This window comes from Chenopodium quinoa, unplaced genomic scaffold (assembly GCF_001683475.1).
Source record: "Chenopodium quinoa cultivar QQ74 unplaced genomic scaffold, ASM168347v1, whole genome shotgun sequence".
In the NCBI taxonomy this organism is placed as follows: domain Eukaryota; kingdom Viridiplantae; phylum Streptophyta; class Magnoliopsida; order Caryophyllales; family Amaranthaceae; genus Chenopodium; species Chenopodium quinoa.
The window spans coordinates 3,109,639-3,134,484 of NW_018745650.1; the positions used below are offsets into that span (position 1 = coordinate 3,109,639).

A 24,846-nucleotide genomic window follows, 5' to 3' on the forward strand; every position below is an offset into this window, starting at 1 on the left:
AGAAGACGGGACATTTAGTCTCTGATTGTTTTGAATTAAAAGGCTATCCACATTGGTGGCAAAATCAGTCAAAGGTTCGTGGTAAGGCTCCTCAATCAGGGGCAAAGGGGCGCGCTCCAGCTCGTGTTAATGCTATGACAACTGGGTCTACTGCCGATTCTAAGAATGCTTCGTCAACAAGTGCATCTTCTCAAACCTTCACAGCCGAACAATGGAAAGCAATTGCCAGATTCGTAGGTAATACTAAAATACCTGATGATCACTTGAATGGTGAGTCTGATAATGCATTATGGGATTGTTAATACAGGGCCTCTAGACATGTTACATGTGATGATAAATGGTTGTTTGACAATCAAACGATCAATTGTTTGGTTGGGCTTCCGGATGGCAAGTCCATTTTGGCCACTAAGGAAGGATCAGTTCGTCTATCCCCAAAAATCGTTCTTACACATGTGCTATTTGTTCCAGCTTTATGTTGCAATTTAATTTCGGTATCCCAATTGATTGATGATACAAATTACCGCTGTCCAATTTAACTCTAATATATGTGCTATACAGGACCAATCGAGGGAGCTGATTGGAACGAGTGTTAGGCGGGATGGACTGTTCTACTTTGAAGGGACTTCTTCGGTGAAACATGTGGCTGTGACCGGGACTTCATCTACGCTAGAGTTATGGCACAAGCGAATGGGTCATCCTTCAGAAAAAGTTGTGAAACTCCTCCCCCCCGTTCATAATTGTAAGGGAAGTTTGAATAAAGCATGCGAAATTTGTTTTCGTGCTAAAAAACCCTAGAGATAGATTTAATTTGGGTGAGAATAAGGCCTCTAGAATTTTTGAAAACATACATTGTGATTTGTAGGGCTCATATAGGCATGCTTCGTCTTGTGGTGCCCATTATTTTTTTACTATCATAGATGATTTCTCTCGTGTTGTTTGGATTTATTTTCTTGCTGTTAAAACTAAGGTATTTCGTATGTTTATGTCATTTGTGGCAATAGTGGATAGACAATTTTCTAAAACAATTAAAATAGTCCAAAGTGATAACGGCACTGAATTTAATTGTTTGCGAGATTTCTTTAACTCTACGGGCATATTATTTCAAACCTCATGTGTGGGCACCCCACAACAAAATCGTCGAGTTGACCAGAAACATAAACACATACTAAATGTAGGGAGAGCATTGCGATTTCAGGCTAATTTGCCAATTTATTTTTGGGAGGATAGTGTTCTAGTAAGCTCATCTCATTAATCGTACTCCATCTCCTTTGTTGCATGATAAAACCCCTTACGAAATTTTATTTGGCACTACTCCTTGATACAATACCATTTGTACTTTTGGGTGTCTTTGCTTTGCACACAATAAAAAAGATAAGGGAGATAAGTTTGCCAGTCGGAGTCGTAAATGTATTTTTGTGGGTTACCATTTGGGAAGAAAGGGTGGAATCTCTTTGATCTTGATTCGAAAGAATTTTTTGTTTCACAAGATGTTAAGTTCTTTAAAGATGTTTTTCCTTTTCTTGATCCGGATTCATCAACTATTGTTCCGGAGAAAAATTGTGCCGATGAATGTTCCCGTGGACTATGATTTTTCTGAGGTTGTTGTGGATACTCATATGGATGACAATGATGCAACAAACGTGGCTATTCAAGACTTGAATGAAGCTGCCACGCAACAACACACATCCTCTACGCCCGCTGGCAGTGCGCTGGCCAGAGACCAAGCAGCCACTGACCAGCCCGCAGGCCAGGTCGTGGGTGACGGTGATCCTGCTGCCCAGCTCAATGTTGAGTCTACGTCTGCATGTGATCCCAACTACTACTAGAAAACACCTTATTTACGACGGAAAAATTATGTCGGTACACCCTATAAATCCGTCGGAAAGAGCTGTTTCCGACGGAATTCCGTCGGAACACGTTGTCGGAAATCACTATGTCGGGAAAACGGCCATTTTCGTCGGAAATTCCGTCGAAAAACACTATTCCGACGGAATTTTTTCGTCGAAAGAGGTTTTTTTGGTACCGGAAAGTCCGTCGAAAATTGCTGACGGAATTTAAATCCGCCGGAAAATTCCGACGGAAATTCCGTCGGAAAATTTAATAAAAAAAAAAAACCCACCCCACCACCAGCCCACCCACTGCCACCATAACCCAGATCCCCACCCACCAGCCTACCCCCTACCCCTTTACCCCTCTACCCAGCCCCACCACCACCAGCCCACCCCAGCCCTGCCCCCTACCCTCCTAACTTACCCAGACACCACCACCACCCACCCCACCCCCCACCCCACCCCACCCTACCCTCCTAACTTACCCAGACACCACCACCACCCCACCCCAGCCCTGCCCCCTACCCTCCTAACTTACCCAGACACCACCACCACCCCACCCCCACCCCTACCCCCTACCCTCCTAACTTACCCAGACACCACCACCACCCCAGCGGGCGAACATGCCGGGCTCCGGCTCCGCGCACCTGCTGACACCTTTCAACCCTCCTAACTTACCCAAGACACCACCACCACCCCACCCCACCTGCCCCCTACCCTCCTAACTTACCCAGACACCACCACCACCCCATCCCACCCTACCCTTGCCCCTACCCTCCTAACTTACCCAGACACCACCACCACCCCACCCCCAGCCCCTGCCCCACCCCTCCTAACTTACCCAGATCCCCACCCCCCACCCACAACCCAAATCACCCCTCCTGTCCAGACCACGCACACCCAGCCCCACCCTCACGCACACCCCTCACCAACCCACCACCCCACTAATTACCGTAGACCCACCAACCCACCACTAACCCATACCACATACCCACCACCCCACCAATAACCCTGACCCACCACCACCCTACCTAACCATAACCCACACCACAGAACCACCCTACCCCACTCTAGCTAACCCAGACGGCAAAATTTAAAAAAAAAAACAAAGAGTATTGAAAAAAAATACAGATCCGAAAATAAATTGAAAAAAAATCGTATTTTATACAAATTAGAGCAGACGAACGAATACAAATCTGAACAAAAATTATATTCAAACCAGATCTATGCAAGTTAATAATACAAAAAACAGAATACAAATCGGAAATCTACAAAAACGAATAAAATTCCTCTGACGAACGAACATGTTGTTGATGGCTCAAATTTTGGCTGGAATTGCTGAGATTAGGCTCGAATTGCTCGGATTTTCGCTCGAAGTTGCTTGAACTAGCATGAGAGGAGGGATATCGAATTAAAAACATTGAATTTTTGTGATTTTCATTGATGGAAAAAGAAGGGGAAAGAGAAGAGGAAAGAGAGGAGAGAGAAAGAGAAATGAGGGAGGAGAAAGAGGCGCACTAAGAAATGAGGGAGGAGAGAGGCGCATTAAGGTTTTTTTTGTTTTTTTTTTTTTTTTATTATCAGTGTTTGTTAGGTTTTTTTTTATTATTATGTATATATTTTCCTTTTATTATTATGTATATATATTCCGACGGAAAATTCCGTCGGAAATTTTCGACGTATTTAATTTCCGCCGGAAAATAATTGTTTTGACGGAATATTCCGTCGGAAATCTCCGAGGGATTTTATTTCCGTCGAAACATTACGGTTCCGACGGAATAATCCGTCGGAAGGCCCATAAATTTCAACGGATTTTTATTCCGTAGGTAATCCGTCGTAAATTCCCGACGGAATGAAAACCCGTCGGGAATTTACGACGGAAAACATGTCTGTCAGAAATCGGCCTGTTTCTAGTAGTGGACCACTCCACCACATCCTTCATAGTTGTACATACTCGGCAGACCCCTCTTAATGCTTCTTCTTCAGAAAATCAGCATGCTACAAACACAAATGATGCTCATCTTGGTCGGGGTATGCGTTAAAAATACCAAGTGTTCTTCTCAGGGACTTCATTACTCACGTTATTCTTGCTAACAGTCCATCGTCTTCATCTCCTAACACTCCGTCTCCAAGGCTTTTCTCAGGTACTCCTTACCCCATAGCGCATTATATAAATTATGACAATTTTTCTATGCATTACCGAAATTTTATTGCAGCTATTACTTCCGGTAAAAAGCCCCAGTCTTTTAAGGAGGTTATGAAAGATGCAGGTTGGAGACAGTTAATGAAAAATGAAATACAGGCTCTTGAAAAAAATGGAACATGGACCATTGAAGATCTACCCCCCGACAAACGTGCTCTAGGAAGTCAATGGGTGTACAAAATAAAATATAATTTTGATGGGAGTATTGAACGACTAAAATCGAGATTGGTTGGTTACGGTAATCAATAGAAGGAGGGCATCGAGTACACCGAAACTTTTGCTCCAGTGGCTAAAATGCTCACTGTTCGAGCCTTTTTGGCTATTGCAACTTCTAAAAATTGGGAGCTTCATCATATGGTTGTCCACAACGCCTTTCTTCATTGTGACCTTGATGAGGAAGTTTACATGAAACTCCCCCCGGTCTTTGAGTCATCACATTCGAATAAGGTATGTCGCCTTAAGAAATCATTGTATGGCTTGAAACAGGCTCCTAGATGTTGGTTTGCTAAACTTGTGTCTGCATTGAAAACATATGGTGTTTTGCAATCATATTCTGATTATTCATTATTTACTTACACAAGTGGTGCCATGCATATTAATGTTCTTGTTTATTTGGATGATCTAATCATCTCTGGGAATAATTCCGCTGCTTTAAGGGTTTTCAAAGCATATCTTAGTGATTGCTTTCATATGAAGGATCTTGGCACTCTGAAATATTTTTTGGGCATTAAGGTTGCTCATAGCTCTTCAGGATTGTTTCTTTGTCAAAGAAAATATACTCTTGATGTCATTTCAGAAGCTGGTTTATTGGGTTCCATGCCTGTAGGCTTTCCTATTGAGCAAAACCACAAGCTAGGCTTGGCTAGTGGTGATGTTCTTTCTGATCCTGAATCTTATCGCAGACTTGTCGGTAGATTGATTTGTCTAGCAGTCACTAGGTCGGATTTAGCCTATTCGGTCCATATTTTGTCTCAGTTCATGCATGAACCAAGAGCCGAACACTGGGAAGTGGATTTATGAGTCGTCAAATATTTAAAAGGTACTCCAAGCCACGCTATTTTGTTGCGATCTGATAGTGATTTGTCCTTGCAAGGGTGGAGTGATTCGAATTTGGTCGCGTGTCCTGTGACACGTAGATCATTGACTGGATGGTTAGTATTTCTTGGCCATTCCCCTATTTCTTGGAAAACCATGAAGCAGAACACAGTTTCTAAGTGTTTTGCAGAGGCAGAATACCGCTTTATGGCAGCTTTCACTTGTGAGTTGAAGTGGTTGAAGGGTCTCCTATTGAGCTTGGGTGTCCATCATTCGAAGGCTATTAAGCTATTTGTGACAGTCAGTCTACTTTACATATTGCAAAGAATCTGGTTTTTCATGAATGAACGAAACATATCGAAGTTGACTGTCATTTTGTTCGTGATGCTATTTCAGATGGTCTGATTGATCCATCCTACGTCCCTACTCATGTGCAATTGGCCAATATCTTTTCCAAAGAACTCGGCAAATCACAGTTCGATCTTCTACTTCACAAGTTGGGCATCTTTTGTCCATCCGCTCCATCTTGAGGGGTGTGTTGGGAAAATTTAGGGAATATTTATCATATAATTTGGTTACGCAGACCGCAACAAAATATCATGGCCTGGAGTACCCTTCAAATATTTGACGACTCGTAAAGCCGCTTCCTAGTGTTCGGTTCTTGGTTCATGCATGAACTGAGACAAGATATGGACCGAATAGGCTAAATCCGGCCTAGTGACTGCTAGATAAATCAATCTGCCGACAAGTCTATGATAAGATTCAGGATCAAAAAGAACATCACTAGTAGCCAAGCCTGGCTGTGGTTTTGCTCAATAGAAAAGCATACAGGCTTTGAACCCAATAAACCAGCTTCTGAAATGATATCAAGAGTATATTTTCTTTGACAAAGAAACAAGCCTGAAGAGCTATGAGCAACCTCAATGCCCAAAAAATATTTCAGAGTGCCAAGATCCTTCATATGAAAGCAATCACTAAGATATGCTTTGAAAGCCCTAAAAGCAGCAGAATTATTCCTAGAGATGATTAGATCATCAACATAAAAAAGAACATTAATTTTCACAACACCACTTGTGTAAGTAAATAATGAATAATAAGAATGATTGCAAAAAACCATATGTTTTCAATGCAGACACAAGTTTAGCAAACTAACATTTGGGAGCCTGTTTCAAGCCATACAGTGATTTCCTAAGGCGACATACCTTATTCGGACGTGATGAATCAAAGCCCGGGGGGGAGTTTCATGTAAACTTCCTCATCAAGGTCACCATGAAGAAAGGCGTTATGGACATCCATCTGATGAAGCTCCCAATTTTTAGAAGCTGCAATAGCCAAAAGGGCTCGAACAGTGACCGTTTTAGCCACCGGAGCAAAAGTTTTGGTGTAGTTGATGCCTTCCTTCTAATGATTACCGAAAACAACCAATATCGATTTCAATTGTTCAATACTCCCATCGGAATTGTATTTTATTTTGTACACCCATTGACTGCCTAGAGCATGTTTGCAGGGGGATAGATCTTCCATGGTCCGTGTTCCATACTTTTTCAAGAGCCTGTGTTTCATTTTTTATTAACTGTCTCCAACCTACATCTTTCATAGCCTCCTTAAAAGACCGTGGCTCTTTGCCGAAAGTAATAGCTGCAATAAAATTTCAGTAATGCATAGAAAACTGTCACAATTCCTATAATGCGCTATGGGGTAAGGAGTACCTGAGCGATGCCATGGAGACGGAGAGTTAGGAGATGAAGACGATGGACTGTTAGCAAGAATAGTGTGAGTAACGAAGTCCGTGAGAAGAAAATTTGGTTATTTTTCACGCATACCCCGACCAAGATGAGCATCATTTGTGTTTGTAACATGCTGATTTTCCTAAAGAAGAAGCATCAAGAAGGGTAAGCCGAGTATGCACAGCTGCGGAGGATGTGGTGGAGTGATCGGGATCACCTGCAGACGTAGCCTCAACATTGAGCTGGGCAGCAACATCACTGTCACCCACGACCAGTCCTGCGGGCTGGTCAGTGGCTGCTTGGTCTCTGGCCAGCGCACTGCCAGCGGGCGCAGGGGATTTGTGCTGTTGCGTGGCAGCTTCATTCAAGTCTTGAATAGCCACATTTGTTGCATCATTGTCATCCATATGGGTATCCACAACAACCTCAGAAAAATCATAGTCCACAGGAACATTCATCGGCACAATTTTCTCCGGAACAATATTTGATGAATCCGGATCAAGAAAAGGAAAAACGTCTTTAAAGAACTTAACATCTCATGAAACAAAAAATTCTTTCGAATCAAGATCAAAGAGATTCCACCATATCTTCCCAAATGGATAACCCACAAAAATACATTTATGACTACGACTGGCAAACTTATCTCCCTTAGTTTTTTTATTGTGTGCAAAGCAAAGACACCCAAAAGTACAAATGGTATTGTAAAAAGGAGTAGTGCCAAATAAAATTTCGTAAGGGGTTTTATTATGCACCAAAGGAGAGGGAGTACGATTAATGAGATGAGCAGCAGCAAGAACACTATCCCCCCAAAAATAAATTGGCAAGTTAGCTTGAAATCGCAATGCTCTCCCTACATTTAGTATGTGTTTATGTTTGCGCTCAACCCGACCATTTTGTTATGGGGTGCCCACACACGAGGTTTGAAATAATATGCCCGTAACATTAAAGAAATCTCGCAAATAATTAAAATTAGTGTCGTTATCACTTTGGACTATTTTAATTATTTTAGAAAATTGTCTATCCACCATCTAGGGGTGGCAAACAGATTAGGTCGGGTCATTTTCGTCTTCGGGTCATTTCGGGTTTGGGTTGTAACCCCCCAACCTGAACCTGATCTGTTTAGCATTTTGGGTCGAAATTCTTGACCCTAATCTTATTTTTTCGAGTTCGGGTCAACCCGAAGTTGACCTAATTTGACCTGAACTTTTTATTTTTTTTTATTTTTTTTTTTTTTTGTAGATTGAAATTTTTTTTTATTACCAATAAAAATCATATAAAAAAATATCAATACAAGTTGAATTTCAACTTAGATAAATCTGTAAATCATAAATAAATTTTAATGTCTTAAATTTACAACCAAAACTTCCAATTAAAAGCATTTGAAACTTAAATTTACAACAAATTTTAACTTCTCAAAATCCTTCACATGCTGGCTTGTTGTTCTTTCCAGCAAATAAGAGCAAAAACACATTAATAATTATTCAAATCATCAATTTAGATTGTATAATATACAAAATCAACTCCAGTAATATGTATATTCAATTCCAAAACAAATCACACCATAAACACTACGGCAGAGTAGTAGATGTATTTTTCACAATTTCATAAGCCTCCCTTGCATGCTTTAATTTAGCATGCAATTGACAACATAAATAGTCATCTTAAAATAAGAAATATCAAATCAAACAAGTAGATCTAGATATTAAAATACAAGCTAAGAATATCTAGATGTAAAAAAATTAACAATTGATGAATTTGAATATAAACAACAAATGAATTCGAAAAATAAACGAACATTAACATGTAAAAAAAAAAAGAAAAAAAACAAAAGCATGTAAATAAATTAAGAAGAAAATTACCTTGAGATGAAGGAGAAGATCAAAGAACGCGTGAAGGACTGAAGGAAAGAAGGAGTGAAGGAGAAACGAGTGAGGCAATAAGACTAGGAGAGAGAAAGAGAAACGACTGTTTGAGAAGGAGAATGTGAGGATTTTAGGGTTTTTCTCTTTTGTTAGGTGGCTTTTTTGGGCTTAGGCTTAAGAGTGATTTCCGTTTTTATAGTTTTTATTTTATTTTATTTTATTTTTTTATTTTATTTTTCGAGTTAGATGGGTCATTTTCGGGTTGAAAATTTCAACCTTAACCTAACCCATTTAATTATCAGGTCGGGTTCGTGTCAACCCATTTAAGTTTTCGGGTTAAAAATCTCAACCCAAACCCGCTATTTTCAAGTCGGGTTTGGGTCGGGTTTTGGGGTCGGGTCAGCTTTTGCCAGCCCTACCACCATCACCACAAATGACATAAACATACGAAAGACCTCAGTTTTATTAACTAGCAAACAAATCCAAACAGCACGAGAGAAATTTTCCATGATAGTAAAAAAATAACGGGCACTACAAGACAAAGCATGCCTATATGAGCCCCACAAATCACAATGTATTTTTTCAAAAATTCTAGAGGATTTATTTTCACTCAAATTAAATCTATCTCTAGGTTATTTAGCACGAAAACAAATTTCTCATGCTTTATTAAAACTTCCCTTACAATTATGAACGGGAGGGAGGAGTTTCACAACTTTTTATGAAGGATGACCCATTCGCTTGTGCCATAACTCTAGCGTAGATGAAGTCCAGGTCACAGCCACATGTTTCACCGAAGAAATCCCTTCGAAGTAGAACAATCTATCCCGCCTCACAATCGTTCCAATCAGCTCCCTCGACTGGTCTTGTATAGCACACATATTAGAGTTAAATTGGACAGTGTGATTTATATCATCAATCAATTGGGATACCGAAATTAAATTGCAACATAAAGCTAGAACAAATAGCACATGTGTAAGAACGATTTTTGGGGATAGACTAACTAATCCTTCCTTAGTGGCCAAAATGCACTTGCCATTCGGAAGCCCAACCAGACAATTGATCGTTTGAGTGTCAAACAACAATTTAACATCACATGTAACATGTCTAGAGGCACCTATATCAACAATCCACAATGCATTATCAAACTCACCATTCAAGCGATCATTAGGTATTTTAGTATTACCAACGAATCCGTCAATGGCTTTCCATTGTTCGGCTGTGAAGGCTTGAGAAGATGCACTTGCTAACGAAGCATTCTTAGAATCGGCAGTAGACCTAGTTGTGGTAGCATTAGCCCGAGCTGGAGCGCGCCCCTTTGCCCCCAATTGAGGAGCCTTACCACGAACCTTTAACTGATTTGGCCACCAATGTGGATAGCCTTTTAATTCAAAACAATCAGAGACTAAATGTTCCGTATTCTTACAATGCGTGCAATGGAGACTAGATTTTTCCGGTTTGTCATCCGATTTGAGCGAGATTTGTTGCCTTGGCCTGTGCTATTTTGGAGAGCAAACCCCACTGCCTTAGGTTGCTTATCTTCGAGGATTTGTTTGGCAAGCCTAACTCGCTCATCTTGCACAACCATTTGATAGGCACGATCAAGAGTTGGCAAAGGGTCTTGAGAAAGAATGTTGATGCGAGTTTGGGCATAATAATCTGTGTACAGCCCTATGAGAAATTCATGAAGACGAGTGTTCTCACGGCGCTTCTCATGCTCCTGTACACTTATCGCAACAAGATCAAGCGATTAAAGGTTCGTGATTATTTAATTCTTCCCACAACGCAGTCAGCTTCCCAAAGTATGCAGCGATAGTCATGTTCTTAGACTGTTCGCACTTTGCAATAGAGGACTTCACTTTCTGAATGCGTGGACCGTTCACAGTAGCAAAGCGCATCTTGAGAGTATCCCACAATCGTTTTGAATCTTTATACTTCGATAGGGTACACTTGACCTTAGGGTCTATGGTGTTCATTAGCCATGAGATTAACATAGCATGAATGGTATTCTAATCCGTTTGAGTAACGGAGAGGAAGGAGAAGTGGTTATTCCATCAAGAAAGACAAACTTTCTACGTGCCTTTAACGCGGTTTGAATATCACCGACCCATTCATCATTATTTTCGCCACGAAGTCGGGTCGGATTAATGAAATCTCCAGGACGGTCGTGAGGACCAAGGTAATATGGAAAGGTAATATCAATGCGTGGGGGAAGTGGTGGCGGTATATCATCACCGGCCATGGTTATATTTTTGCGGCTTAATCTTCCTGAGCGGCTGATACCATGTAGAAATCAGTAAGGGATTAAAAGCTTTCCCTACATCTCATTTGTTCATGAATATATAGCGTACAATCGATTCCCAAAAGATACGGGATAAAATAAAAAAGATACACAAGATATTATCTTGTAACAAGTGTAGCTATCAACAAGGAAACTACCATAACCAAATTATTTGATAAATATATGATAAATATTCCCAACACAACCCGAACCAACTCGATGTTATTAATAACTAATTTGACTCGATACCTACCTGATATCAACCACTAATCAATATAATCCGACATGACAATAATCCAATTCAAATTGACACTTGACCCAAAGTAAACTTAAAATCGTTAATAACTCGACATAAAATGTTATTGACCCATACCATGGTAACTTGATTGTAACTCTATCTTATTTTGATTCATCATTGTTAACTCCACTAGCCACTAACCATATCACTAAATAAAATGAAACCAAATGTCTACTAGACCTAAGTTTTACCCAACCCGAAACAAGTTCAACCAAAATTAATCTTGTGTTTAATTTGATTTCAATGATAAAGTTGTAAAATTGTTTTTTTTTTTTTTTTACAAATGTTTTAAATTTGGCTTAACAATGAACTTGATTAATTTTGTTCATATTACATCATAAACCTGATACCTACCTCTTGCATAAAATTACATACTCCATAGTTGTTATAGCCAAAATTAAAATTCTTGACTTACTTTGACTTTGACACATTGACTATGAAGAGATGAACTAACTATGTTAAGAATTTAGCCCAGCGATGAGATCTATGGCTAAATGGACAAACCCCAATTGGAAGGCCCACGAGTAAGAATGGAACCGGTTGTAAAACAAATAGAGTATTTCAAATTTCAAAGGAAAGTGGCGCCAAGAGCCATAACTGTTTGGCAAATATTGGGAGTAGTGGAGTAAACCGCACCAAATCTACCAAGAAATAGCGAAGAATGTACATGGAAAAGGCATCAGCAAATCAATAAAATAAAAAAATAAAATAAAACATTTCATTTTCGTTAAGCTTTCTTCTTAGCTTTCTTATATTTCTCTTGGCTTAGTAGCCAAGCGATAGTTTAGTCCCTTAGTATGTATTGAAGATCAATCGTTTCTTCCAATTTTATGAGCAAGGAGGTAACATTTCCTTCAACATGTACAATTATAGCCCTGACTTTATTTTTCAATAAATGGAATACATTTGCATCTTTTTTGTCATATGTTTATCTACTCGTTTCTTTAACAATCTAACTTCTTTAAGGATAACTTCTTTACTGTTTTGTTGTGTTACGTTAGCGAGATTATCAATATTTTGAAACCAATCACAATAGAGGCAGCCCCTTAATACTCTAGAACAAGATAGGGTATTTGATTTGTTGGTAAAGAACAATATTTACCTCTACAGTAGTATATAGGTTCAATGTGTATAGCATATTCATAAGCTTTGATTGGATTTTAAAAACATAACAATATTTTTATTACTTTGTGCTATTTTGTTGTGTTGATTGATCGTGTTATTATTTTAGGGTTTTAATGTTGTTGTTCTAGTGAGTATTGTTTTCAGGTTTTAGGGTTACTAATATAATCTTGGGTTGGGTACTAGTATTATTACCCTCAGAGTTTGAGATATTTTTGAATTAAATTGTTATGTTATTTGGGAACCTGTGTCAATATTGAGATATTATCTATTAGTTTCTGAATGATTGTTTGATCGAAGTATGAGATCAAAAGGTTGAACATTATTATTTTGTTCTGGGGTTGAGGCTTGGCGTTATAGACCTTAGTCCTTGGCATTTTAGTAAGGAGATGATAATTATCAGTTAAAATGAGGTACAACCTTTATTTATATTTTTCTATGGTCTCCTACAGGATTTGGCTCGTATGTTGGTCTGGTTCAAGGTGTTTAATTTTTTTTTTTTTTTTTTTTTGTTATTGAGAGTATTCAAGTTTTTATACTTGTTGATTTATTCATTCGAATTACCCATGTCCAAGGCTAGGTATAAAACAAAGAGCATGGCTGTAGGGAATTTTTCAAACTCAACTTAAGCCCCACTGTGATCAGGCTTTTAGGCATGGTGACGTCCAAAGAGAACGGAGCTAGAGATAAAAGAGTCACCAACAAGTTTTAGAAACTTGTAAACCGTTCACGGGTGTGAAGGTTACACCCCATTCACGATCACGGAGATCGCTAACTCCATAGTGATCCGGAACCATGACTGGATATTTGGGGATGATGGTACGAATCCAACCTAAAAGAGATTGAATCCGCCCTAAATCGGCCTCTACTTAATTCTTTTGATATTCATGTGCGCTTTTCCATCAACATACATACAATAAATTAATCCTAAACCTGTTTAATCTATGTTCGTTGATTATTAGTGCACAAATAAATCTAATATTATTGACGATCACTTGAATTAAAATCATATTAAGCCTAAAACAAATTATTAATTATCTTATTAGGCGTGATTTCAAGTACAAGTTCCCTTTAAACCTGCAAGAAGGGGCGTGATCAACCAATGACAATCAATCACGAATAATCAATCAACATAATAATTAATTGACACAACAATCATCATCATAATACATCATAAAAACATTATTAGTAAGATCCTAGGCATGATACTAAACGAATCAATAACAAATCCTAGCATGTCACTAATAAAAATCATAATCAAAGCATTAGCCTAAACGTGATACTAGGAAGCATGATATTAGAAATATTAATTAACACCCTAAACATGATACTAGGAATCAAAATCAACATCCTAACATGATACTAGGAATCAAAATAAACATTCTAACATGATACTAGGAACTAATAAAATATTCTAAGCATGATTTCTATATCAAAGGAGTAAATAAGTAATCGAATTACTTACTTTGATGCCTCAAATCTCTTTCTATCAAAACAATACACACGTTAGTAACTTCAAGAAAGATTAAACAAATAAACCAAATAAATCAAACAAGAATTGAAATATAGATTTGGGACCAAACCCTCAGAACTATCAACCTTTCACGTCAAAGTCGAAGGCAACTTCGAGATTGGCTAGGAATATTCAAATCTAGTGAAGGAGGTATGGTGTTTTCTTGGAGAAAAGTATCAAGGATGTATAAGGACGGGTTTAGGCTAGGCTAAGAAAAGAATCATGAGAGAGAGAGAGAAAAAAAGTATTAGAGAGGGAATTAGATGACGATTGTTGGTGATCAAGATTGTTGATGATTGAAAACAGAGTGAAACAACCTCTATTTATAAGAAAAAAAGGGTCAAAAGATAAGAAAAGAGTCAGAATTCAAATCAAAGTAAAACACGCTCCATTGCGGCGCGACAGCCTTGTCGCGGCGCGATGGTGCTGCAATTTTATGGTTTTGTTTTCATCATAACTTTTGATCCATAAATCAGAATAAGATAAATAATATATATTTGGAAAGATCTAGAATTCTACTATCCAACCCAATTAGAATCAGATTGATATCTTTTTTATAATAAAATATATGATCGAAATAGTGGAATAGTGTCAGTTTTGGATAGAGTTTGGTATTTCATTCATATCTTTTTCGTGATAGCTCGGAATTGGGATTATGATATATAATTGGAAATGTAAATTAAAGGGCTATCCAACCATTTAATATTTTGATAAAAATTATGAAGCAAAAAAATCATATCTGAACGTCTTTGAATTCGAATAGAACAAGGATTTTCAAAATGAGGAGTTTTATTCAATTTCAAACTCTTGATCTTTATCTTTCGAAAAGGATAGATTAGAACCTTCTAAAGGCGTCTAGAAGTTCCTAATGAATACTAATTGGCTTAGAATTGAGATTAAGGTATTGGACCCTCCACATGATCATTGGGTCGCATGTAAGATGGACCTAGGTCCGGTTTGGGCTTAATTTAGTATTTTGGCCATAACATATTTGTTATAAGTTGGATTTAGGCTTATAATATATCGTTGAAAAGATCTTTTCAAACCCCATCCAAATAAACAATAATTGGACCAGGATTATAGACCAAAATAAACTGTTTTGGACGTTTTTATAAAGATAATACGAAATGAATGATTTTGGGTTTAAAGACACGAAATAAATTATTTTGGCTAAAACATTTTAGGAAAAGTTAGAAATGGTTAAAGCTAAAGGGAATTCACGAGACTCTTCAACTCTTTCACCTAACTCGATAATTAAAGACGTGAAAGGTACTCATCACTGGCTTTGGTTTTTGGGGAGACACAATCAGGTGTCTACAATGGCACACTTATTGGTTAGATGAGTTAATTGAGAAAAGGATTATATTTTATTCGAGGTTGAGTTGATAAAGGTTATTTTCAAAGTATAATGTGTAATGTAGTTTTGAATTACATTGTTTAATTGAGCTAGTAATGTTAATTATTTTATTATTATTTGTATTATGATATGTGGTGATTACTCAGCTTTTTGCTAATGTGTGTGTTGTTTATTTTGCTTTGCTACTTGTGTTTGCGACCATGTCTTTTTCTTACGGTGGCCCTATGACGATCTATTTTGGAATTTGTCCTTAGTGGTGAGCAGTCAAGTTTGTCTAAACAGGTTGATCAAGTGATCACAGCTAAAGGAGCTCAAGTGTTTCGATTAGTCTGTTATAACGAGTTTGTAAAGTTGTATAAATAGCTCACTTAGTTTATTGAGTTGTAATTATTGGGATTTTGTAAGCTTTAACACTTGACAGGTTGTCAAGTGTGGCGGTGATACCTCCGATTTAATTGTATATGCTTCTGCAATTTATTTAAAGGTTATTTATTTTCCTTTAGCACTTTTTTATTATTAGTTAGTAAATCGGAGGTGTTACAAGTTATGAAGATTGTAAAATCAGAAAATTCAGGGATATGCGAATCAACTTGCGTGACACACAAATCCCATGCGTGCCTCATGATTTTCTTAACTTTTTTAATCTTTTTCTACTCGTGAAACTATATATACTGAGGCCTTGCTTGGATTGGGGGTAATATATAAAGGGGGTAATAAAAGTCAAACTTGAAAAAATATAAGCAATTAGAGGTGTTGTTGTAGGAGGCATGGTTTTTACAAATGAAATAAAGTAATTGTGTCATGAGGAAAAGAGAGAGATAGAGGAATTATTACCCTCATAATGAGGGTAATAGTTACCCACCCTTCCCCTACTGTAACTATTACCCCCAAAATGAGGGTATTAGTTCCTCTTTCTTCACCTCATACCACACATGACTACATAATTTTCCTTACAATCACACCATCACTATCTCCTCCTTCCTTATTTTTTCTTTTATTTTGCTTAGTTTGACTTTTATTACCCTAGTAATACATCTCCCCCAATCCAAGTATGCCCTGATTGTTATGGTTTAAGGGGCATCAACTATCAACCTCCGAGAGCCCCTAACAAAATAATTTGTCGTTCTTGATCAATTTCCATTCAGTTTCAATCACAAAAATTCCATATTCAAGTAAGGTCCATAACCAAATCCGAGGTTCTACCTCCGTTTACAAAATAAAAGTATGAAGTAAAATGTTTCCAAAAACGGAGGTAGCAAGGGAACCCAACCTGTCGTGAAATTCTTCTATCAAAATTAAAAAAGATTTGGTTCAATCGCCGAGTTGGGTTTAGAGACAACAAGTTTGCTATAAAACGCTATCACCTTCTTGACTTCTACAAGGCATACCTTTTTTCACTACCGTGCTACCATGCATACCTCTAGTTGAGAAATCCTTGTAAATAGCTTAAACAAGTTATATTGCCTAGAGTTTATTTGTCACATAAAGAAACAGGGTTTGAAAAAAATGTATCAATTGCCAAATAAATAAATAAATATATATATATATATATATATATATATATATATATATATATATATATATATATAAAATTAACTATAGAAACTCTCAAAAATAAATATTTAATCAATTGATCATATTCAAATCACACACTCCTTATTTTAGAAAAAAAATATTTTTCTTTTACCAAATAAAGTAGATAGATCAATTTAGTCCATAATTAGCTAAAATAGCATGAAAACTTTAGCCTAATGAGAAAGAACATGGAACAAAGTGGGATTGTCACCGTGTCAGTGGTCCCACAAAAAAATTCTCAATTATTTTGATCTTACCTGTTTATGGGATCAATTTCATTGTCATTATTACAAATCCAAACTTCATTAAACTTCCATTCATCAAATTTGTCTAAGCTCTCTTTTTTTATCCTCTTCTTTATTCCTCAATTTCTGCTCCAAGAACATTAACCCTTTTAACATCTTCTTTACCCCTTTTTGTATTTAATCATGCAATAAAAGTTGCTTCAGAAAAAAATGTAGAAATCATGACATTTTGATTGATTTCCCTAAAACCCCATCTCATTTTTTGCATCATTACTCATGCTTTTGCTGCTCACTGTTCAAAATAACAGATTTTTTTTCTGTTATAGCTGAAAAAACAGAGAAAATTCATTGTTTTTTGATGTGGGTTTTTCTGGGTTTGAGCTGAAGTTGGGGTTTTAGTGAAGATTAAATAGGTTTAGGGTGGAAGAAATTAAGATGAATACGAATCAGAAAAAGGTGGTTGTTATAGTTGCTGTTAAAGCTACAAAAGACATTCCAAAAAATGCAATGGAATGGGCACTTGCTCATGTTGTTCAACCTGAGAACTGCATTAAGCTTTTGGTGGTAACTTCTCCTCAAAATATTGGTAATATTTCTACCACAATTTTATTACTTTTCTTTTTCAGTTTAATTTATTGCTGTTAAGTTTGTTTCTATGATATTTAATTTTTGCTTATTGGGTGTTTTTTAATTGAATAATATGCTCTTGTTGGTTTTAATTTTGTCTAACTTATTTTCATTCTGTTTGTGTGTAATCATCACTATTATACAATTTTCGGGTCTAATTTATTTTGCGAATAGTAGTTCTTGTATCAGACGGTCTAGGAACTAAATTGCCTTAGTACCTGCTGGGTGCTGCTGCTGTTGTAGTACTGCCCCTAACTAGAATTTACTCCTAGTGTATGAACATGATGAGGATTCACTTCTAGAGTGGTTTTTCGGCGAGAAGTCATGATTAATTTGCTTTTGCAGTGCATAAAGCGTTTGAATTGGCACTTTTCTTGTTTTGAAAGTGAAAAGGGAACTATTTTCTGCCGCTTTTGGCTGTTTTTCTGTTTTAGAATTCGATGTCTTTCCTAATTTGATCCCTTTCTGGCCGGAAATAATCATAGGTTCATAGGCAATTCAGAAGGTTTAAGGGGTATTAGTTGAACCAGAGAATATAACATTAAAAATCTTCTCTTCTCAGTAGCAATAGATATCTAATTTAAATGGGTGTTCCCTTCAGTATATGCCTCTAAGTTCAAGAATGGCAAGTCAAGCATGAAGCTCTAACTGAAGCTATCCTTTTTTTATGATATTTTATCTTTATGTAGTGATCTTCTCTGCTTAAACTTAAAGCGATTAAGCAAATCGCATCATAACACTTTCTGAATTCTGTACTCAAGAAAGTGCAAATGTATTCTCATGCTTAATTGCTTATACAATAATGTATTTCGATAACTGCATAAACAATGTTATATTATTCATGGTTTACTGCCCAATTTAGTGCTAGGTCATTAAATGTGTATTTCCTCATGGTTACATGATGCCGTTTTACGTGTAAGTCTCTGCCAAGAACATAAACCCCAATATATTAGTATCAATAAACTTAAATTTATTGTGCTCTTTAGCTGAGCTATCTTGCCTAATTTGATCGTTTGCGGGCTTGGACGGGAAATGGGCCGGGCCTATACTTCATTTTTTGTCCAACGGGCTTAATGTAGCTTACCCGAGCCCTTTTATGCGGGCTTGATAATTTGTCCAAGCCCACTCTATTAAATGGGCCGGGCTTGCCCGCTGGCTAACGGGCCTAAAATTTTTGTTTTATATATTTCTAACACTAATTATTCTTTTTATTATTTACTTATGTTAATATTATTTTGATTAAGTTATCTTAAAAATTTCTTGATCACTAATGATACTAGAATATTTTTTTTTTTTAAACTTGTGACATATATTGGTGAAAAATACGAAAGAATTAACTTATTTAATAAGTCTTTAATGATAAAATATGAAATTGAAATAAATAGTTGTAGCTAATAAAAGCTTGGAGTCCAATATAGTCTCTCTGTATTTATTTTCTAAAATATACAACATAATCAACAAACTAAAAAATCATTAAACTATTTATTTATGAAATAAATGGGCCGGGTGGGCTAGCCCATGGCACATATTGTCTTGTCCATGTCCGCCCATTTATATTAACGGGTCGGGCCTAGCCCGCCCAAATTTTCAATTTTTTTCAAAATGGTTGTCCAAGCCCGCTTATTTTGTGGGCCAAGTTGGGCGGGCTTAGCGGGTTGTCCCGTCCATGAACAGCTCTTGCCACTTGGGCAAAATTTTAATAAAATGTGCCCTTTGCTCTAGTTCAAAGGTTGATTTGGATTTCTCACCTGGTACAACTCAGAATGTAGCTGCTACTTTTTTACATTTTCATTGCCTGGCAGTCTGGTTTTGAATTCTTGGATCAGTTGGCCGAAGTTTTTCTGGTTTTTCTTTACATATTTCTTATGACGGGGGTGCTGGGTGCAGAAGTTTTGTACGTAATAAGATTCTTAAGTGCAATCACAGTGTTTTAACATATCAATGAAATATAATTATTTTCTTTATTGGTCACAGCAGTTGTCACTTGCCATTGTAAGATCTATAGGGTGACCTTTGTGCTGAAATTAGCTTGTGCATTGATAGTGATTAGTGAATGTGCATTTTCAGGAAAAAAGCTTTGGGGGCTTCAAAGGTTTACTTCTGATTGTGCCAGTGGAGCATGGAGATCTCGCACAGGGACCCTTTTGGATCAAGAGGAAGACATTACTGACTCTTGCTCACAGTTGATGCATCAATTGTGTAAAGATCAGAAATCATGCAAGGCTAGTTCTTTGACTGAGAACCTTATGTAAATTTTGGTGTAGGCTTAATTTAGTCCATTGAGAGTTTATTCCCTTGTCAATTTCCTTACAGATTAATGTGAAGATTAAAGTTCTGACCAGTTCTGTTGATGGAGTTGTGGCAGCTGAAGCCAAGAAAGATCAAACAAACTGGGTTATACTGGACAAGTAATTAATTTAGTTTTAATTTTCTTTCTACTTGATCTATTGATGTACGTAAACTATAGAATTTTCAGAGTTTACATACTAGGTTAGTATTTTAAAGTCATTTACTAAACGCAATTATGCACTTCGTCTATGGATGTTGGTTTCTTTCCAGAAAGCTAAAGGATGAGGCAAAACTCTGTATGGAGCAGCTTCAGTGCAATGTTATCATGATGAAAGGATCTCATCCCAAGGTTCTTAGATTGAATCTAATTGGATCAGGTGATGTTGAACCTGAAGTGATGCACTCACTGTCATCCATGTCTGAAGCGTCACGTGCTAATGATGCATTTGATTGCCTGGATACAATTCGGGTGCCAAATGTGACTCCCATCAGTAGTCCAGAGCATGATACATCGTACACAGCAACTGGTGCTGGAACATCGTCCATATCAAGCTCAGATGCAGGGACTTCGTCATATTTCCTCTCAGGAACGATTGAGGACCAAAGGAAAGCACTTTTATCTGTTGCTAGTGAAATTGATCAACTAGAGGATTCTGATACGGACAATGAATCAATGAGCTCAACAAGTTGTTGTCAGCCATGGTTGCTGAATAGTCCTATCGTCAGTAGTGACAGCTTGAAATCTGACATAGATGGGTCACTTAGAACTACAGATCAGATACTGGCCCGTGCATCTATAAATCTGCTGAAGAGATTTTCAGTTGCTGAAATGCAAGATCCTAAGCAGAAACTTAATTTAAACTCAACAAGCGTACGGGACGCTATCTCATTGTCCAAAAAGTCACCTGCTGAGCCACCACCACTATGCTCAAAATGCCAGCATAGGACACCAACGTTTGGTAAACCTCCGCAGTCATTCAAATACGCAGAGCTAGAAATGGCAACCAATGGATTTTCAGTCAACAATTTCTTGGCCGAAGGTGGGTATGGTTCTGTTTATCTTGGGGTACTACAAGACGGACAGTTAATTGCTGTGAAACAATATAAATTGGCTAGCTCTCAGGGAGATAAGGAGTTTTGCTCTGAAGTGGAGGTTTTGAGTTGTGCCCAACATCGTAATGTTGTAACTCTGATAGGCTTCTGTGTGGAAGGCGGAAGAAGGTTGTTGGTATATGAATATATATGCAATAATTCTTTGGATTATCATCTTTATGGTATGTTCACAAATCCTTATGCATATCAGGTCATTTACTGAAAAGAGATGTGGACTGTTAGAGTTATGTGTACACAAAAAATTTTACTTTTAAAGCGAGATGCTTAGAAATATCCCATTTTATTATTACTATTGTGATACAGTGAATAAAATATGCAACCAGCCCTTTATCTAAACCTCTTATCTCAACTTATTTTAGTGTCATTTGTTAGCTCTCCCGGATATATTGCACTTGAAATTGTCTTTACATGCTTTTGTACATTACAATGTCTAATAAAGTACCCTTTACATATATGTTGTGACATATTTTTGTTATAACTTGTTTCCGTGTGGCCTATCACATATTCACATGTAACTTCAAAATGGAATTTACTTAACTTTGGGGTGTACAGGTCGTAGCAGCAATATATTAGAGTGGCCTGCGAGGCAGAAGATTGCTGTTGGAGCTGCTCGAGGACTGAGATACCTTCATGAAGAATGCCGAGTTGGCTGTATTGTTCATCGTGATATGCGACCAAACAATATCCTGTTAACCCATGATTTTGAACCATTGGTATGCTTCTTTCCATTAATATTTACTAGATTGTTTAGAAGAACTTTCCCATCATACACTTGCATAGAAGAGTGTCATTATAAATCGTCACAAGTTATACGATCAATTATTTTGTACAGAGCTATATTGATCACCATTTGGAAAATAGATGTATTCTATTTCCTCTTTTTATTTTTTTTGTTTTTATTCTATTTAATTATTTAATATTTTTTTTTTTCTGTTCAAGGATGCCGTGTCCTATATCTATAAGTTTCATAATTTTCTTGAACAAGCTAACTATGCACGATATATCACTGATTTATAGGTTGGGGACTTTGGATTAGCAAGGTGCCAGCCTGATGGAGGTGTAGGTGAGGAAACTAGAGTTATTGGAACATTTGGGTAAGTTCAGTACTTCGGTGACAATTTCCTGTTATTATTATTAATAATTGCAAGAGATAGTTACATCCGTGTTATATGCAGGTATTTGGCTCCAGAATATGCTCAAAGTGGTCAGATCACAGAAAAGGCTGATGTCTATTCATTTGGCATAGTGTTATTGGAACTTATCACAGGACGGAAAGCTGTAGATATAAATCGGCCCAAGGGAGAGCAATGCCTCACTGAATGGGTATGATTTTGATTTTTCAGGTATCTTATGATAACCCATGTCTCTCAAATGAGTAATAAAATTGCATTAATTGGATGGTTATTCAGGCACGGCGTGTAGTTAAAGCAGAGAATCTCAAAATGTTGATTGATCCATGCTTGGGAAACAGCTATGTGAAAGAGGATCTTGTTTCTATGCTACATTGTGCCTCATTGAGCATCAGAAAGGATCCTGATTCAAGGCCTCGCATGTCTCAGGTTTGAAAGTCTGCACCATCTTTTAGCTTTTTTAAGCAATTAATATAATTCAATTTGAGCTCTGAAAGTCTGCACTATGCTCTTTATTTCTTCAAACAACTGGTGCAGTTCATTTTTAGCTCTTATGCCTCTTATAGGCTGAGATCTAGCTTTTGTAATCTGGACTGGGGTTGAGATTTGAATCTAGAATTCGAATTTCAATTAAGTCAGTGTTAAGATCATCCCTTGTTAACTTTCACAGAAATCTTCCATGTGTAAATCATTTTATGCTGTTGCATGACATGCATAAATGCAACAGGTTTACATGAGGTTGGGCATTGTTTGGGTGGGGTTGGGAAGGGGGGTCAGAAGGAGCTGCAGGTGATGCCCTACTGTCAGAGATGAATGTCTCATTGGTCAACATACAAATTGGATACGTCATTATTGGCTTAGTGAGCCACATTGACTCTAAGAGCCAAAGGTCATGCTCAGATGACAAAAATATTGTTGGTTATTAGGAATTGGAAATTGACACTAAAAAACTTTTTTTAAGTTCTTGTGCATTTTTGACAGATTTGTAACCAATCTAGATTTGTAGATCAAACTGTGATTTGAATTTTGAATCCAACTTTTTAAACAAGCGATTGATTTCTGTAACCCCCTGTGAAAATTCAAAACCAGAAAGCAATAGGCAATGTGCTTTATTGGGCTGAGAGGAACCAAACATGATCCAAAGTGCCAAACTGTAAGGTATGTGAAGTAATAATTCCCAATGTAGGAAGCTCATTGTAGCTGAAGACAGTAGTAATGGCTGGGCCTGTGAAAATTCAAAACCAGAAAGCAATAGGCAATGTGCTTGAAAGTCTATTGTTATGGTTATTTCGCTGTTTTCAGTTAAATTTGGCATTGTAAAGTACAACAGCATCCCCCCACATCCCCAACAACGTGATCTTGAATTAAAAACTACCATATCCTCACTCAAGTAAAAGATTTGATCCCACAACCTGGGATGTGGAAGGCCAAGCCAATCATGATCTCCATGATTAATTTATTGTCATGTCCTGATTTATGTTTGCTTATCTTACTCCACATTGTTCACAATAAGTTGTTTATTAGGTTCTGCGAATGTTGGAGAGTGGCCACTCGAACTCAATCGGTTAATTTAAAGGCTCTGGATCCTGAACAATACTTCAGCAGTAGGAGTCCTTGGCAAAGTAAATACCTTGTTCAGCTCTAAATTCACTCCAACATGCACTGGAAGTTCTGTGCGAATGAAGAACTAGTTCTGAGAAAACGAAGAAATTTTGTTTGAAGCACCTCAGAATGACTATTAGTGCAATTTCAACTCACTATGTCTGCAGACGTGCAGATCTCCCTGCAGAGCCACACAGAAGATGGAGACATCATGCCAGATTTCTGTGTTTTTTAAAGTAGTGATATCTAATCTTCCTTATCTACCTCTTTAATACGAAGCACGTTTGTAAACTAGTAGAGCCCATATGTGATATACTGTGCTGTATAGGGTCATGCAAGCAAATTGAAGGTGTACAGATTTAATAAAGCAATCATGCACACATATTCTTGTGTTATTTCATTACTCAATCCTTAATAATATAAAGATCCCTAAGGGGACTACTTTGCATAATTTTGTAGGATAATTTTAATAAATTCAAAGGCTCATCTAATTAAAATTTCTTTTCATTTTGATATCTTTTAGGCTTATTGACCCTGTACTCTTCTATTATAGCAAATAAAACAGTATCTCCAACATTTTTTCATTGCTGTGACATATAACACATATTGAGGTAATGAGGTCTATTAAATAGAACTAATACTAGCCGATCTTGTTGTTGTTGAGCTTAAACTGCTTGATCTTTTAGTTGTAAAACTAGGTCAAAATCCCGTGCAATGTACGGTTGTTAAATATTTTTGACAATAATATTACAAAATATAAAGTACATAAAAGATATTCAAAAATATTTCATTTGGGTATATATGGAATATGATTGTCAAACTATAAAAAAAATACATAAGGTGTTTCACAAAGTAATGACAAGTGTTGTGGAAGGATTTGGTTTTAGTATAGGTTAATAAATTCACAGTAGAATTTTCTAAACTTTTTTTTTTCTTTTTGCACTTAATTAATATGAAAATATATGAACTTATTTTGATAAAATAGTTAAAATACGATCAAACAAACAGACCCTAAGTTTTATCTAACCCTTTTTTTTCCTA

General features: G+C 37.0%; 1 protein-coding gene across 2 annotated transcripts; it reads left to right on the forward strand.

Moving 5' to 3' along the window:
- Positions 1 to 17,070: 17,070 nt before the first annotated feature.
- LOC110716806 (inactive protein kinase SELMODRAFT_444075-like) lies at positions 17,071 to 24,256 on the forward strand. 2 transcript variants are annotated; one of them, XM_021895446.1, is made up of 9 exons: positions 17,071 to 17,630; positions 19,739 to 19,893; positions 19,985 to 20,079; positions 20,231 to 21,234; positions 21,626 to 21,786; positions 22,091 to 22,167; positions 22,249 to 22,396; positions 22,483 to 22,632; positions 23,293 to 23,719. In XM_021895446.1, the coding sequence occupies exons 1-9, from the start codon at positions 17,480 to 17,482 to the stop codon at positions 23,338 to 23,340; spliced, it is 1,989 nt and encodes a 662-aa protein (XP_021751138.1). In that variant the 5' UTR covers positions 17,071 to 17,479; the 3' UTR covers positions 23,341 to 23,719. The 2 variants fall into 2 exon arrangements, with proteins under 2 accessions (XP_021751138.1, XP_021751139.1); XM_021895447.1 differs by lacking the exon at positions 23,293 to 23,719 and adding an exon at positions 23,728 to 24,256 and having other exon boundaries at positions 17,073 to 17,630.
- Positions 24,257 to 24,846: the final 590 nt, after the last annotated feature.

Excerpts from the sequence above, each read along its gene's own strand:
- LOC110716806 (XM_021895446.1), top strand. The coding sequence starts at position 17,480 with ATGAATACGAATCAGAAAAAGGTGGTTGTTATAGTTGCTGTTAAAGCT. Across the intron at positions 19,894-19,984 it reads AAGATCAGAAATCATGCAAG|ATTAATGTGAAGATTAAAGT; the intron begins GCTAGTTCTTTG and ends ATTTCCTTACAG. Across the intron at positions 20,080-20,230 it reads AACTGGGTTATACTGGACAA|AAAGCTAAAGGATGAGGCAA; the intron begins GTAATTAATTTA and ends GTTTCTTTCCAG.